The following is a 17,985-nucleotide window of genomic DNA, read 5'->3' as shown; positions in this document are numbered from 1 at the left end:
CTCCACGAGGGTCCTCTCCGTTCACTCACCTCCAGAAGCAGCGGCATCAGACTACCAGGCCTGTGCAATCGGTGCCGGCGTCCCACCGTGGTAAGGCCTTGCATACCCGCACTCACCCGGGCAGGGCCGCCACCGACCGCGAGGCTTGGCCAGGCTCCATTCCAGCCTCCTACTCCACGCACGCGGCTGAAGCCCGCCCCCCAGAGAAGCTGCCAATCACCCGATGGCGGCAGGGCAGCCAATCAGAAGAGGACCGGCGGGGCTTTAAATTTAAACCCCAGCCCGCGAAGCTCCCTCTCCGTTCGACTCACCTCCGGAAGCAGCGGCATCCGACTACCAGGCCTGTGCGATCGGCTCCGGTGTCCCACTGGGGTAAGGCTTGCATACCCGCACTCACCCGGGCAGGGCCGCCGCTGACCGCGAGGCTAGGCCAGGCTACATTCCGGCCTCCTACTCCATGCACGCGGCTGAAGCCCACCCCCCAGAGAAGCTGCCAATCACCCGACGGTGGCAGGGCAGCCAATCAGAAGAGGACCGGCGGGGCTTTAAATTTTAAACCTTACCTAGGCACCGCACACTGAGCGTCGCGCGCCTAAGGAGCGCGACAAAGGGGCAGGCCCCTTTGTGCGCCCCTTCGTGCAGCACCGGAGTGCCACCCAGTGACCTTATTCTCGACCGCTCCCAATTTGCCATCAACCAACGAGAACTCCAGATCCTCTTGGATCTCCAGTTCAACTCTAATCTCGCTTCGCTCCATCCTGACAACTATCTTATCAGGACTCGACACTTCCATCCTGCACTCAAGCTCTCTCTCCATCGCTAGAACCCCAACTCTCGACCTTCCCTAACAAATATCTACCGTCAGTCTTTACAATTAGTTCTATCTGCTACATCAACTATCACAACTGAAAGGATACACCCGAGAATTCAACACAGATGCCGGACCCCGCGGGTCCATTCCACCACGCGCGCCGTCCATTTCCTCAAGCATTTTGACTTCTCACATCTCACATTTCATCTACCCATCCCCAAGATGTGTTCTTTCATTATACCCATAACCTTCAATCACAGGATCAACAGGCCTCGGGTGCTAGGCCTACATCAACAAAGACTAATCCCAATCATGATCTCGCCAATCTCTCAAATGCTCGGTCTCACTCTCTTTACTCTAACCTTATTCAATGCTCAGTCCATCACTAAAAAAACTCATCTTCTCAACGACCATCTGATAGACTCTAAACCTGACATTTGTGCAATCACAGAAACATGGTTGAAACCAACGGACACAGTATTATTGAATCAGCTCCCCAATCATCTATACGATATCTACTCAATCTCTAGACTTAAAAAAAGAGGAGGAGGTCTACTGCTAGCAGCAAAAAAGGGACTAGGCCTCGCTTTACAACTGTCTACCATAACAAACAACCTTGAATTAGCCCTTTTCAATTCAAACCAGCTATCTTGTTGGGAGATTTTAATCTACATGTGGACGCTTCACCACAATCCCCCAATTCTGAAATTCTACTCACTGCACTCAGCCACTTGGGCCTCAGACAAATTGTCAACAGCCTCACGCACAAAGCAGGTCACACATTGGACCTTATTTTCATAAACGAGGGCATCACCTCTGCTACCTGCCCAACCTGCGTTTCAGTCCCATGGTCAGACCATCATATCATTTCCTCAGAGCTACAAATCAAATATCACCCCTTGCCAGTCTTCCCTAAAACCTCAATTCAGTTCAGGAAACCCTGCTCTAAAGACCACCTTAGTAAGCTGCTTACAAAAGATCTAGCTCAACTCGATCTCACGGACACTCACTCAGCAACTACATCCTGGTTCAGAATCACTAGCAAAGTTGCAGAACAATCTTGCCCAACCATCACAAAATCACTTCACCCACCCCAGGACAATAGGAAACCATGGTTCTCTCCGGAACTAAAAGCCCTCAAGCAAGATCTATGTAGCAAAGAGCACAGATGGCGCAAGAACCCATCCACCTTAACCCTATCAGACTATAAATCCCGTCTTAATGCCTATAAGAATGCTATTCTCAGAGCCAAGAAAGATTTCTTCTCCAAAAAAATCCACCACTTCATTTTTGACTCTAAAGCCTTATTCTCCTATGTCTCATCTCTCACAAAACCTTCTCCCCCTACCATACCAGATGATCAAGCGTTCAACAAAGCCACAGAGCTGGCCATCTTTTTTGAGAAAAAGATAGCTAACCTCATAAAGCCACTCTCTACCTCCCAACTGATAACCCACCCTTCTTGCACTACATCTCCTAATCGAAGCTCCATTCTAGATTCCTTCGAGACCTCGTCTTCGTTGGAAATTGAAAACATCCTCAAGAAGCTAAAACCCTCCTCACACCCGTTGGACACAATACCCTCCAATCTTCTTCTCTCCATCCCAAACATTTTTTCAAAATCTTTAGCAGATATCATTAACTGCTCCTTGACACAAGGATGGGTACCAGACCAACTAAAACTAGCCATTCTTAAACCCCTTCTAAAAAAAACCCAACCTTCCGACTACTGACCCTGCAAACTTCCGACCGATAGCTAACCTACCTCTGATCTCCAAAATTATGGAAAGAATAGTAAATAAACAACTGTCAGAATACCTGGAGGAGAACAATATTCTTTCCCCATTCCAGTTTGGATTCCAAAAAACTCAAAATACCGAAGTCCTGCTAACCTCACTATTGGACATCATCCTCCTAAACCTGGAAAAAAAACAACTTTACCTACTAGCACTACTCGACCTATCTGTGACATTTGATACCGTTAATCATTCCATTCTTCTGGAGCGTCTATCAGACATTGGTATCCAAGGAGTGGCATTCAGTTGGTTCAAATCGTTCCTAGACAATAGACTTTACAAGGTCAGGATCAATAATAAGGAATCACACCCCATCAGATCAAACCTGGGAGTCCCACAAGGATCATCCCTCTCTCCTACCCTTTTTAATATTTACCTGCTCCCACTTTGCCAATTACTTTTTAACCTAAAATTAACGTATTACCTATATGCTGATGATGTCCAGATTCTTCTCCCAATCACAGATTCTCTTCAAAAAACCTGGTCTTACAGGAACAGTTGTTTACTATCTATCAACAGTCTTCTCACTAGCCTAAACCTGATCCTCAATCCAAATAAGACCGAGATCCTCCTCATTTCTCCGGATGAAAACCACGTTCTCCTCAACTCCCTAAGCACTTCTCAATTCGCTAAAACAGCTATCAACCATTCCCCTTCTGTCAGAGATTTAGGGGTTCGGCTCGACAACCAATTCAATTTAAAATCATTTGTCCACAATACAACCAAAGAATGCTTCTTTAAATTACAAGTACTTAAAAAACTGAAACCTCTCCTGTATTTTAGAGACTTCCGTTTGGTGCTTCAATCTATTATCCTCTCTAAATTAGACTACTGCAATTCACTCCTGCTTGGTCTCCCTGCAATAACTATCAAGCCCCTGCAGATGGTCCAGAATGCTGCAGCTAGGATACTCACCAACTCAAATGAAAGAGACCATATTTCTCCCATCCTTCAATCTCTTCACTGGCTACCCATCAAATTTAGGATCTCTTTTAAAGTTCTCATGATGATCCACAAGGACATACATAACATCGCCCCTCTCAAACTTAGTATTCAATTCCATCCACACACCTCTGACAGACCAGTCAGAAGAGCGTACAAAAGCACCTTGTATGCCCCACCGGCCAAATCCACTCTAAGAAAGCGAGCATTATCAAAAGCAGGGCCTACTCTATGGAACACTCTGCCACCGGATCTACATCAAGAACTTTGCCATCAAACCTTTAAGAAACATTTTAAAATGTGGCTTTTCAGTCAAGCTTTCCCGGAAAACCAAGCTCACTCTGACGCCGTTCGAAGGACATGAACTAAGGCTCGAGGAATAATTGAGCACGCCGCTCTTTCTACCCTGCCCTCCCGGCCTCTTCAGGATGTCTTCTTCCTCAGTTACTTCCGCCCACTCTTTCCCTCCTTTTTCTCCTGCCCCCCCCTAGCCCTTCCTCCCTCTCTTCATTCCCACATATGCCCTCTCTTACTCCCCTGAATCCAAGCATCATGTCTAATGTTTCATATTCCATTATTCGGTACTGAAGTCTTTTAGTTAGTCCGCATTAGTTATTCTGTACTGAAGTCTTTTAATTATTCCGCATTAAGCTTCTTTTGGTTTGCAATTGTTCCTTTGATTTCCCCAAACGTTTTGAATGCTCTGATGCTCTTAGTTAATGTTCAATGTTTATTGCTCCAATGTTTAATGTTTTTCTCCAAACGTTTCTCCGAACGTTTCGAATGTTCTTATGCTCTTATGTTCAATGTTTAATGTAACGCCCTCCCGCAACAGTTCTGTTTTACTGTAAACCGGTGTGATCTGTATATTTTACAGGAATGTTGGCATATAAGAATTCAAAATAAATAAATAAATACATGTTCCTAATCCCTAAGATTCCCTTCAGTCTAAGACGTTATTGCAGGTACGGAGATCGTTAGTTACCATTGCAGATTGCAGTTAGGAACTGGTACTCGCTCCCCGAGGACCCATGTTCCTAATACCTTTCTCAGACTCTCTTCTTCCTCAGAAGATATCGCATACTTATATCTTATGGATTACTATTACAGTTTAACAGATAGGAATCGGTACTCGCTCCACGAGGGCCTATGTTCCTAAATCTCTCCTAGGCTCTCCTCTATTCCAGAAACCATCCCATACGCAGTTATTTTGAGTTCTATTTCAGACTGCCTATAGGAACCAGTACTCGCCTGCGGCTCCTGTTCCTGAATACTGAAGACTCTCTGTTGCATAAGAAGACATTACAGATATCAACAATTGTGAGTATATCATCTACTACTGGTTATGTGTCCAGCATACCCTGTCTACTCACTACCTATAGTCTCTCCTTACAGCTCAGCAACTCAAAGATCATATTTCCAGTATCTGAGGGACTTCAGCCCTGCCGGGCACATCAGCTCACTACTGCCACCTCTGGTGGTTCTACTTCCAGTCTAATAAAGAACTATCTGTGTTTGTCTCAATACTCCAGCCTAGCTGGTGGTCCCTCTCAGGATCTCCTCTTAAGGGCGCTGTCATCTGCCATCGGCCCAGGGATTCACTATTTCTACTAAGTGTTACTCCTTACACTAATAGAGTGGTATTATCATCTGCCACTCTGTGGGAACCAACCCACATCAGACCATTACTCCTCTCTCTGTGAAAGCTGATCCATAACAGATAGCTAACCCCGTGGGGATCATACAGATTACTGGCTCCTCCTTCTACAGGAACAAAGCATAACAGTTTGCTAACTCTGCCCTCCTGGCGTGCTGAGCACTAACATATTGCTAGATCCTCCTCCTACAGGAGCCAAGCCTACTAGATTGCTAGCTCCTCCCCTCTGGGGGAGCTGAGCACTAACAGATTGCTAACTTCTTAGCAGATCTATAACAGATTGCTAACTCCATGAATCCGGCTATATAGTATTGAGAAGATTTGGAGAATTCAACTTCAGTGATTCTGACTAAAAAGGATTGGAGAAGATTTGGAGAGAATAACTTCATTGAATTTGGCCTTCAAGAAAAGAATTTGGAGAAGCCTAAATTTCAGTGACTTCAGCGTTCAAGCAAGCATTTAGAAAAGCAGTTCTCCTGGGGATTCAGCTAAGATATTTGATGTTTGTGGCCCATGGACCTGGCTCAAATTTCTGCCTTGCAGGCTATTCCAGGCTTAGCTCAATGCCTTTCAGAACAGCAAGAAACCTTGGAGAAACTTACTGTAGCTTTTCACCAGCTTCATACACAGAAGACTCAAAGCACAGCTTCTATGCAAGAAGTCCAGTTACCAGAGGTAACTTTAAAGTCAGCTGTACCACTGGCAGCGCCTGTTCCATTCTCCGGAGAACTCCAGAAAACTCGAGGTTTCTTGAACCAGTGCAGCTTATATTTCACTTTACAACTTTCATTTTTTCCCACAGGCCTCTCTAAGACTAACTACATTCTGTCTTACTTGGATGGGAGAGCCTTGTCATGGGCTTCTACCTTGTGGGAACGCAAGGACCCTATCTTGCAGGACATAGAAGGATTTAGAGACGGCTGAGGGGGGATATGATAGAGGTGTTTAAAATCATGAGAGGTCTAGAACCGGTTAATATGAATCAGTTATTTACTCTTTCAGATAATAGAAAGACTAGGGGGCACTCCATGAAGTTAGCAGGTAGCACATTTAAAACTAAGCGGAGAAAAGTTCTTTTTCAGTCAATACACAATAAAACTCTGGAATTTGTTGCCAGGGGATGTGGTTAGTGCAGTTAGTATAGCTGGGTTTAAAAAAGGTTTGAATAAGTTCTTGGAGGAGAAGTCCATTACCTGCTATTAATTAAGTTCACTTAGAAAATAGCCACTGCTATTACTAGCAACGGTAACATGGAATAGACTTAGTTTTCGGGTACTTGCCAGGTTCTTATGGCCTGGATTGGCCACTGTTGGAAACAGGATGCTGGGCTTGATGGACCCTTGGTCTGACCCAGTATGGCATGTTCTTATGTTCTTAAAGCCCCTTTTAATAAGTAATTGCTAGGACATGAGTGAGTGATTTGGGTTATTACAGAATTGAGATCCCTTGAAGAAATTTCAAATGAGTCCCTAAATGTGAACTGGTGGTTTTACAGATAAAGAAAGAAAACATGATTCCCTGCATGTCCACGCTGCAGGCTTCGTTTTATCTTCTTTTTTTATAGCCGCATAAACATATGCCCACATTTTAACATTTGTGATTTCTTGCAGATTTGAGACTGGACCAAGGCAATTGTGGGTTGCACAGTGTGAAATCATGCAGGCTTTAATTATTAAAACATGCTGGGCAGTCTGAGTGCATTGGAAGAAAATGTCATGGCAGTGGATTTTCTACACTATGAGTAGGACATCACCCCACCCCACCCCTCCATCTTATTCTGCATTGCTAAGCATAATTTCAAACTTTCTCTTTTCTGGTCGCCATGGTACAATGTGGATGCAAAACTGATGCTTCACCCAGTATTGTAGCACAGAATCGATGACGGATTTAGTTTTTGCTGACCCTAGGAAAGGTCAGACAACAGGGAGTGAAAGGTCTGAGCACAGACTCACAAGGTCATGCAGCAGTTCAGGGTTAGAGTTTGCGCCAAGAATTTGAAAATTCTCAAGCATGTTGACCAACATTTCCATCTTTTATATTACATTATAAAAATAGTTTTCCAACCTTCCTTGTGTTTGTATATGTTATTTTGTTTTTATTGGGTGAGAAAAAAAGGATCACAAGTATCAGCACAAGGAGGAGATTTCGGGGACATGGAGAGGAGGAGGAGAGGGTGAGAAGACCAGGGATGAGGAAGGAGGAAGAGGACTGGAGAATGGGGAGAGGAAAAAGGAGAGGGACCAGAAAGGGGGTGAAGAAAGGGATAGAAAAAGACTAGGGATAGGGAGGAAGGGAGATGGGGAAGATTGAGGAAAGGGGAGCATAAGAAGGGGAAGACTGGTTATCTGGAATGAGAGAAGATGAAGGAGAGAGAGAGAGAGAGAGAGAGCGGGAGGTTCTGGGATTGAGGAAGAAGTAGGAGAGAGATCAGAGGAGGCAGAATCTAGAATCAGGAGTGGGAAGAGGAGCAGAGTTTCAAGAGCTGGAAGGAAGAGAGGTTGCAGGACCTGGGGAATAAAATCTGAGATTAAGTGAGAGGGGATACAAATTGCAGTGATGGGGAGGCATTGTCTCCCTTCCCTTGCTCTGGTCCTGTGCCCATGTGCATCATCATCCCCTCTCTAACCTCCCACACAATCTGGCAGATACATACATACCCAACGCTGATCCCTTCTCTGTCACACACACAAAAAATACCCACCTTTTTTCACACGGACAGAGGAGCCCCAGCTGATTTCTCTTCCCCCAGCAATCCTCACACTCTCACTGCTTCTTAAACCCCCCACCATGATCTCTCTCTCTCTCGGCCCCTCTTCTCCCCCACCATAATAATCCCTCTCTCTGTCCCTTCCACCCCCATGATTCCTCTGTCATTAGCAGCTTATGCCTCCATCACCACTGCTGATCTGGGCTGGCTGGAGGAGAGCAATGGTGATGTTTCAAGCGAGGTCCTCCTCCTCTGCCTCCCAGGAACTAAATCCTTCTTTCAACCCTGCAGCGCCTCAGTGTTTTAATGGTTCATAGTGGCAGCTGTGCCCTGGGCACCAAAGGAGAAGGAGGCAGCCTGAAGCACGGCTGCTGCTGCTGCTCTCCTCTTGCTGGCCTGGATTAGTGATGGTGACAGGTATTGCCAGGGGAAATGGGGACTGGAGAGGTTGGCCGGTGAGACTAAGTTCCTTGGTTTCCCAGAGGTCACAAAAGAAGGGAACGAGTGGCGGGCTGGGCATGCTTCAGCTTCCTGTGGGCCAGTTTGCAAGGGAAAGGAGTGGCAACAGCACTTAAAGGACTCGAGGCTTGAGCACATAGGGGCCCACCCAAAGATTCTGATAATTTAACTCAACAATCCCATATTGGCTCATAGAGAACAATACTATAAAAGCACAGAACCCCAGGTGTAACTGAGATGATCCTAACCTTATGACATGCAACAGCTGTGCAGGCAAGCGCACTACGCTGGAAGCACCGAGAGGAAACACCATACTGGTTGATTCTCACAGGATCGTTAATACGCTGACAATTTCTTATCAAAGGGCTATTGCCAGCTCTGTTCCACTTGCTCTGTCTGCTTCAGTCTTGCTGTTCTCTCTGCCTGTAACCTACAAAAGAGGGTAGGAAGGGAGGGGCTGGATTAGGAAGCAGGGAAGTCCTTAGCTCTGTGCTGTCTGCTTCAACCTTAACTCCCCCCCACCCCTCTCTTCTTCTTTGCTGGCTGCTTGAGAGGAGAGGGGAGGGTCAGGTTCGAGAAGCAGAAAGGGCTTTTGTTTGCTGGATGAAATTAGAGAAGGGTATCTTTTGCAGGCCTGCAGCCCCCAGATTATTGCCATCCTAGGCACCATAGCTAGTGTGCTCATTCGCAAACCCAGGCCTGTGCAAAATGTCAGAATTACAGAATTGAAGTCACGGCTATACAGTAACATTTCTTATTACTTCAGGAGGGCTTTCTTCTACATTTTGGCCTAGTTTACACAAAGAGAGAAATCCATTAGCCCTACTGTGAAGAGGTGTTGAGATGGGGACACGGTTCTAGATACATATCAATTTTGAATGAATCAGGATTACTCTGTTTTTTTAACTATGAAATGATCTACTATTCTGAATTTTGCAGTATTAAAGAAAAGGCTTGTACAGGTCTTCAAAATAGTTATTGTACTATGATTACTCTCTACAGGGAGATCAAGGATTTCAAGGCTTACCTGGACCTAAAGGATCCCCTGGGCATGGCATCCCTGGCCAGAAGGTAAAACTTAGAATTTAGTGCAGAACCAAATATGAAATACAGGTAGCAAGAAACATTGTGGACTGGGGAGAAGCTGCTTTTTCCCCATTGTTGCTGATTATTTTCAAAGCAAGGCTGGTTTTGAATGTTATGTGTCAGAGGTGGGATGTACAGGGTTTTGTTTTATTTTTTCTTGAATACTATATTCTGAAGTTTGGGGCTTGGGGTACATCTTCATGACTGCAGGTTTTTTTGCGTGGCAGTGTGTTTTTGTTTAGTCTTCAGTGGGTGTTATCATCAATAGATTTATGCTTAGAAATGAGAGGAAAAGGGAACATTTTTGGCCAGCCACTTGGGGATAAAACTTTAGTGTAGGTGCTGTCTCACAGTAAAAGAAGGCGGGAATCCGGATGGGATAAGAGCTGCAGTATTGGCGCTGGAGAAACCTGGAGGTCCATGTTCAGCTACTGGCTGACTAGGAAAGTTAGCCAGATAGGTTTACCCAAATAACTGTAGGACTGCTCTTTGGGTATCCTAATATAGCCGGATAATGCTGAAGATTGGCTAAGTTAGCTGGATAGTTGACTCCACCCCGTCCCTGAGATAGCTGGATAATCTTTTAGCCAGATAGCACATTATCTGGCTGTCTTGGGATTGGTCAGCTCAATGGGATTTTCAAGGGCAAACTTAGCCAAACAAACCATACTGAATATCGGCCTCCTGCTTTCTTTGCAAGCTATGATACCTATTATTTGGCTCATTTAAGACATATCCAATGATAATGTTGTATATGAACTTTTGAGATTACATAGGTCTCCATCTTCAGATGCAGGTACAGCCATCTGAAGAGGGGTTAAAGGTGGTCCCAAAGACTAGGGCTGGATTTACTATTCGGCAGACTAGGCAACTGCCTTGTGGTGTTACAATGAAATGGATACCTTCTGCTGTGCCCTGGAAGGACTATCTCCCAGGTGCTGCTCATCCTGAGTAACAGTATCCCTGTCAGATTTACCACCTTAGAAGGTATGATAAGCTGCTATGGCACTGAGATGTACTCTTACTGATTTATTATTTATTTGTGTATGTAAAAATCTTATATTCCATAACTTCCAGGACAAAGTTTGCCGATTGCAGATCACATTAAAAACATTCATAAAATACAATCAAATTATAATAATAAAATATAAATTCAAATTCACAGATTACAATATAACCACCACAAAAATAAAATATCTTAACACAGATCATAAAACAAGTAACATCTGGTCCATCACTTAAATGCCTCCTTATAAAACAATGCTTTGAAATATTTTGTAAAAGTTTTTTAAATCCAGCTTTTTCCTAAGCTGCACTGGCAAGGTATTCCATAAGGTTGGGGCAGCATAGGAAAAAGCCCTTACACGAGTCTGAATAAGTCAATAGTCTCATGTAGATGGAACCTGTAACAACATGCTTCAGAAGATCTTAACAACTGAGAAAGAATGTATCACTTTATTTTCCATTTTATAGCACAAGATTGCTTAGCATTTAAAAGCTTATGGATTAATACCCAAAGCTTAAATTTTGATCTCCATTTGATTGAAAACCAGTGTAATGTAAAGCTGGAACGATGTGATACCATCAATATAAACCTAATAACACATGGGCCACTGCATTTTGCATAAGTTCTAGAATATGTAGTAGCTCACCTGGAAGACCCACTCACAAGCTGCTACAGTAATCAAGGTGTCCCAATACCAAAAACCACAGAAATGATCTGAATAAGCATCTACAATTTATAGAAAGCAACCTTGGCCAATTACTGAACATGAGGTTTTAATGTCAATTCCAAGCCTAATATAACTCCCAGACTTTGTAATTCAGATACAATGGGCAATAACAAATTCTCAACAATAACTTCAGTTAAAGTATTATTGGAAGGACATTTGCCAGATTACTTTTCGAGATATTGAATGATAAGCCATTCATGCTCAACCAATGTTTTACTTTATCTATTCAATTTTTCCAAAACTGTTCTAGAAATACATCTTATTCAATGCATGGAATAAACAATTGGACATGGTTGGCATATATAAATTGTCACATTTAAATCCATAAGAACTGATCCCAAGGGAGCTAAATAGAGGTTAAACAAGGCAGAAGACAAGGTGGATCCTTGAGACACCCCAGAATATAACATACATCAAGAGGAATAGAACTCCTCCATTTGTATGTGATGTTTTCTGCCTTGTAAAAAATAAAATAAACAACCCTAAAATAGTCCTAGTTATTCCAATATTTTGTAAACTCAGAGTATCAAAAGCAGAAGTAATATATGATTTCACTAAAATTTCATTCCTACCATGCTGTACACTACAAAACAATGGGCTCAATATTCAAAGCATGTTCAGCGCTATTTAACCAGATAAGTGGGACTTATGCAGCTAAGTAGAGGCTGCTGAATATGCGCCTATAATCAGCAGCTGCTGCATAGTCATATAAGTCCGTTATTTGGCTAAAAGTTACATGCACAAAAAATAGGCATGCACTGAGTGGATTGGGGACAGAGCAAGCTAGCCGTATAACTTATATGGCTAACTACTTATATTCATAGTTAGCAGCATAAGTTTACACGCCCCAAAGAGCAGGTCTAAATTTAGCTGGGTAGACTTATCCGGCTAAATGCACACATATATGCATATATTCAGCGGCTTTGCCATGCTGCTGAATATTAGGGATGTGCATTTGTTTTTCCTGAATTAGGCAATTTCAATGAAGGGGTTAATAAACATGTAGATAAAGGTGAATCAGTAGATGTAGTGTATTTAGATTTTCAGAAGGCATTTGCCGTTTGACAAAGTTCCTTATGAGAGGCTTTTAGGAAAAGTAAAAAGTCATGGGATAGGTGGCCATGTCCTTTCGTGAATTACAAACTGGTTAAAAGACAGGGAACAGAGAGTAGGATTAAATGGACAATTTTCTCAGTGGAGGGGGGTGGGCAGTGGAGTGCCTCAGGGATCTGTATTGGGACCTGTGCTTTTCAGTATATTTATAACTGATCTGGAAAGGAATACGACAAGTGAGGTAATTATACGACAAGTGAGGTAATTATAAAAAAAGGTAATTATAAAAAATTATAATTATAAATTTAATTATAAATTAATTATAAATTATTTAATTATAAATTAAAAAAAGGTAATTATAAAAAAAAAGTTAATTATAAAAAATACGACAAGTGAGGTAATTAATCTGGAAAGGAATACGACAAGTGAGGTAATTAGCAGAGATAATTAATAGCTCGCTAACCCAAGGACTAGTACCAGACATCCTGAAACTAGCCACCCTCAAACCTCTCCTCAAAAAACCCAACTTGGACCCTACAGACCCAGCTAATTTTCGCCCCATAGCTAACCTTCCATTTGTAGCCAAACTTATGGAGAGGATAGTCAACAAACAGTTATCTGAATACCTAGAAGAGCATAAAATACTCACAACAGCCCAATTCGGATTCCGCAAATCCCTTAGTACGGAATCCCTCCTAACCTCTCTAACTGACAGAGTCCTCGTAGGTCTGGAGAAAAAGACCCCATACCTCCTGATTCTCCTCGACCTATCAGCTGCGTTTGATACCGTAAAACACTCTATCCTGATAGACCGGCTCTCAGACATAGGCATCTCAGGATCAGCCCTGGAATGGTTCAGATCCTTCCTACACAATAGGACTTTCAAGGTCAGAATCAGCAACAAGGATTCCCTCCCGGTCAAATCCTCTTTCGGAGTTCCCCAAGGATCCTCTCTCTCCCCCACCCTCTTTAACATCTATCTTCTCCCCCTATGTCATCTACTCTCAAGTCTTAAGGTCACACACTTCATATACGCAGACGATGTTCAGATTCTGCTGCCAATCACTGACTCCATCTCCAGCACCATCAACTTCTGGAACAATTGTCTACAGTCCATAAACTCACTCCTATCTAGCCTTAACCTAGTACTTAATACGTCAAAAACAGAACTTTTGCTTATCACTCCAGATGAGAACCTTCAGCCTACCAACAACCTAACCTCACCACCAATGATCAATTCCACTCAAGTAAGAGACCTGGGGGTCACCTTAGACAAAAGGCTGAACCTCAAAGAATTTGTCAAGAACACAACAAAAGAATGCTACTATAAACTACATATTCTGAAAAAGCTGAAACCTCTCCTGCATTTTCAGGACTTCAGAACAGTCCTCCAAACAATACTATTTTCCAAGATCGATTACTGCAACTCTCTGCTTATAGACCTTCCAACCATAACCACAAAACCTCTATAAATGTTGCAGAACTCCGCCGCAAGGATTCTCACTAACACCAGCAGAAGTGAACACATAACACCCATACTAAAACACTTACACTGGCTCCCCATCAGATCCAGAATCATTTTCAAAGTGCTAACTATAACACACAAGAACATCCATTCACAAACGTCGCTAGATCTAAGCCTTCCACTTCGCCTACACGAGTCTTCAAGACCAATCAGAAACAGATACTTAGGCACCTTACACGTACCTTCAGCCAAGTCCTCACTCAAGAAACGTGCATTCTCGACTGCCAGCCCCCTTCATTGGAATGCCCTCCCCACGGACATTCGCCTCGAAACGTGTACTCGAACATTCAAAAAGAAACTCAAGACCTGGCTCTTTACAAAAGCCTACACTTAAAGGTCTAGCTCAGAACCACATCCCAGAACTTGAATCATTCTCGCTTTTATAATCATATCAAACAACTCCTAATTTTTATCCTTGGTCTCACAATTCCAAATCATTAAATATTTGAGCATGCTACACCAATACCTCTTAATCCAGATGTAACCTCAGTTTTTGAAGTCTTCACTCCTATAGAAATAACCGCCAGTTCTTATTTACTTAACCCTATTCTGTAGACGTAAACTTTTCATGAAGACTGTAATCTGTAAACACCTGTATTTATTATAAGAATTTGTATTTACTATTTATATTTATTATTTAGCTATTAACATTGTTCTGTTACCACTTGGTACTATTTCTCTCCTTTACCTCAAACTCTAAGTTCCTACTAAGTTAGCCATGTTATTTATACCCAATTGTTGGATGTAATTGTATATTTGTTTAATTGTTCAATCTGTTTGATGTAATTTTCTATTCCTTGTTCTGTGTAAACCGAAGTGGTATGCACAAGTGCATGAACTCCGGTATATAAAAGCCTTTAAATAAAATAAATAAATAATCAAATTTGCAGATGATACAAAATTATTCAGAGTAGTTAAATCACACGTGGATTGTGATAAATTGCAGGAGGACCTTGTAAGACTGGAAAGTTGGGCATCCAAATGGCAGATGAAATTTAATGTGGATAAGTGCAAGGTGATGCATATAGGGAAAAATAACCCATGCTATAGTTACACGACGTTAGGTTCCATATTAGGAGCTACCACCCAGGAAAGAGATCTAGGCGTCATAGTGGATAATACATTGAAATCGGCTCAGTGTGCTGCGGCAGTCAAAAAAGCAAACAAAATGTTAGGAATTATTAGAAAGGAAATGGTGAATAAAACAGAAAATGTCATAATGCCTCTGTATCACTCCATGGTGAGACTGCACCTTGAATACTGTGTACAATTCTGGTCGTCGCATCTCAAAAAGATATAGTTGCGATGGAGAAGGTACAAAGAAGGGTGATCAAAATGATAAAGGGGATAGAACAGCTCCCCTATGAGGAAAGACTAAAGAGGTTAGGACTTTTCAGCTTGGAGAAGAGATGGCTGAGGGGGGATATGATACAGGTGTTTAAAATCATGATGTCTAGAAAGGGTAAATGTCAATCAGTTAGTTACTCTTTTGGATAATAGAAGGACTAGGAGGCACTCTATGAAGTTAGCATGTAGCACATTTAAAAATAATCAGAGAAAGTTCTTTTTCACTCAACGCACAATTAAACTCTGGAATTTGTTGCCAGAGGATGTGGTTAGTGCAGTTAGTGTAGCTGGGTTTAAAAAAGGTTTGGATAATTTCGTGGAGGAAAAGTCCATTACCTGCTATTAATCAAGTTGACATAAAATAGCCACTGCTTTTACTAGAATCAGTAGCATAGGATAGACTTAGTTTTTGGGTACTTGCCAGGTACTTGTAGCCTGGATTGGCCACAGTTGGAAACAGGATGCTGGGCTTGATGGACCCTTGGTCTGATCCAGTATGGCATGCTCTTATATTCTTATGTTCTTAAGTCATGTTCATTGGTACTAGACATTCAGCTACTGAAAATACAGTCCTCAAAACCACTCACTGTAGCTTTCCTGTCACTGGATATTGTGAGGAAAAAATAATTATTATATTTTGTTAAGATTTGCACTGAAAAGTAATGTTTGGGGGCTGCTGAGGCAGTGAGGCAACTTTAAAAAAAAAAAAAAAAAAAAGGAAAGATTTTCACAGAAAAATAGAGCGAGATAGAGGTACATGTCCATGCTGGTGCTCGGATGAAAAAAGACTGAGGGGGCTAATGAGGCAACTCCGCACAGGCTGAGTAGAGTAAAAGCTCTACTAGATAAGAAAGAGAGGTTTGTTTGGTGCTGCTGGATAATGTCACTCACATGTTATATGGCTATGTCAGCCCTACTTTCTGACAGAGAATACTCGATCATAGTTGGATAAATTGAAGCAGAGAGGGAAGGTCATGCTACTTGCACAAGGTTAGACAGAGGGCCAGTTGCAGAGGATGGATTAGAACTCAGAAGTCACAGGAATTCTCCTAACTCATCATTGTTTATCCTGACTTCTAGACCCCTCACCTTTTTCCCAGCAAGGGGAACTGACTGCATTCTTTTATTTCTGTTGTTGGTCCTATATGTAAAGATAAGTCATAATGATCACAAAAAAGGACGAGAAAAAATAAGTTATTTAAGACTATAGATTTCACCAAAGACTATTTTACATTTTTGGGGGGGGGGGGGGTGGATAATTTAACCCAATTAAATTGCTTTCTTGTTCCTGTGTTCCTAAAGGGAGATTATGGTGGAAAAGGTGTGACTGGAAAAAAAGGTGAGAGAGGAGACATTGGTGATCTTGGACCTGCAGGTGAAAAGGTAAGATAATTTAGATATTGTAAAAAATATATATTCATATGGCTTTGTTCAAGATTCTCCATCTGTTTATAAGGCTCCTACGCCACAGAATGTATAGCCTAAGCATAAGCACAGGAAAGTTGCAAAAGGCCATGCACTGCATGAGGAAGTTGCAAAAGGCCATGCACTGCATGAGAAAGCTACAATTTTTTTTTTTTATTTTTTTTTTTTATAATTTAAGTTTTACTAACAACACAAGTTAGAATGTAATAATCAGAACATCCATGTTATACTGTCAAACATTGTATATCTTTCATACAGCAATATTGAAAACTTAGCATACATTAACAAGGAAACGCTTCAAGGAAGCTACAATTTGAATTGGTGTTTTCAGGGCTTACTATCCATTGCTCCAGCCATTTCTCTATAACAGTGTTTCCCAACCAATGTGCCATCAGATCTCATCAGCTGTGCAATGGTAAAGGTACTACTGCCTGATTTTCAGATCTAAACCAGGTGCTCTCAGCACCTCACAGCAAAAGGAAGCACCAGTAGGTGGCTCTTAAACATGCAGGAACTCCCTTTTGAGCGTATATGTAGTCATCCATGCCTCTCCTTTTTAGCATGGAGAACCCTGGAGTGTGAGAATTAACAGGCATGGGTAGCTGGGCTCTGCTTGGTGCAGCATACACATTGCACACAGTGCCTCCTCCTTTGAGTTCTTCCAGCCTTTGTCCTATCCTCAGTATGAGTGAGATAGGAAGAGTGTGACTGGGCACTGTGTGTGATTTTGAGTGTTGGGAGCAGCAGCCAAATAGTAGCTCCGGTAGCCATAATGCAGTAGCCAAGGTACTGAACCAGCTGACCACCTGCACCCACCACTCCCTTCTCCTTCACATCTACATAAAGGGACCTGATGCATTCCAGTGAATTCATGTCTTTCTATGCTTCTTCTCGCCCTTTGTTTAAAATTTGGAAGAGATACTGGTAAGCCTTTCAATGCTTCCCTAGCTCTTCTGTTGGCTACGAGTTCTCTCCATGCCTGCCCTGCCTATTCTGGGGAGGTTGGTGTGCTACATAACATTTTTGTTAACATAGCTATGCCTTGAGTTTGAAAAGGTTGGTAAGCACTGCTCTATAGCATCATCTCTAGATTCATTAACAAAACCTCTGATATCGGAATGCTAGAAATCACAGGTAGACAGACAAGATTGGACCTACATCAGGTAATACCCTGTGTTTGTGTCTGTCTTCTGAACATATGGGTGCTCTTGGTCTTTCTATCAAGATCAAAGAGTGCTGTCTTCATCCAAGTGGCCTTCTCACCAATTTGGAGTCAGCTGCATAGTTAGCTGAGTTGCAGTGTCCTGCCAGATACAGAGCCACCCAGATGAAGCAGAGGCCCCTGGAGCATGGCAGTTGCTTCTTGAGCATGGTAGCACTCTCTGTAAGGGCAAAGGTCATTCACCCTTAGATTCAGCCCTTCAAATGGACAAAAGTGAAGAAA

At 42.5% G+C, this 17,985-nt stretch overlaps 1 protein-coding gene across 2 annotated transcripts in view; it reads left to right on the top strand.

Annotated features, from left to right (window-relative positions):
- The window catches only part of COL28A1 (collagen type XXVIII alpha 1 chain), a 352,774-nt gene that overhangs the window by 280,575 nt on the left and 54,214 nt on the right, over positions 1–17,985 (top strand). For both annotated transcript variants that reach the window (XM_029588942.1, XM_029588943.1), the window contains exons 28-29: positions 9,375–9,443; positions 16,419–16,499. In XM_029588942.1, the coding sequence (XP_029444802.1) occupies positions 9,375–9,443; positions 16,419–16,499 (150 nt within the window). The remainder of the gene's footprint in view (positions 1–9,374; positions 9,444–16,418; positions 16,500–17,985) is intronic.

Source organism: Rhinatrema bivittatum, chromosome 2 (genome assembly GCF_901001135.1).
Source record: "Rhinatrema bivittatum chromosome 2, aRhiBiv1.1, whole genome shotgun sequence".
Classification (NCBI taxonomy): domain Eukaryota; kingdom Metazoa; phylum Chordata; class Amphibia; order Gymnophiona; family Rhinatrematidae; genus Rhinatrema; species Rhinatrema bivittatum.
Note: the sequence above shows the minus strand (reverse complement) of the source record. Positions and strands in the feature narration are given on the sequence as shown.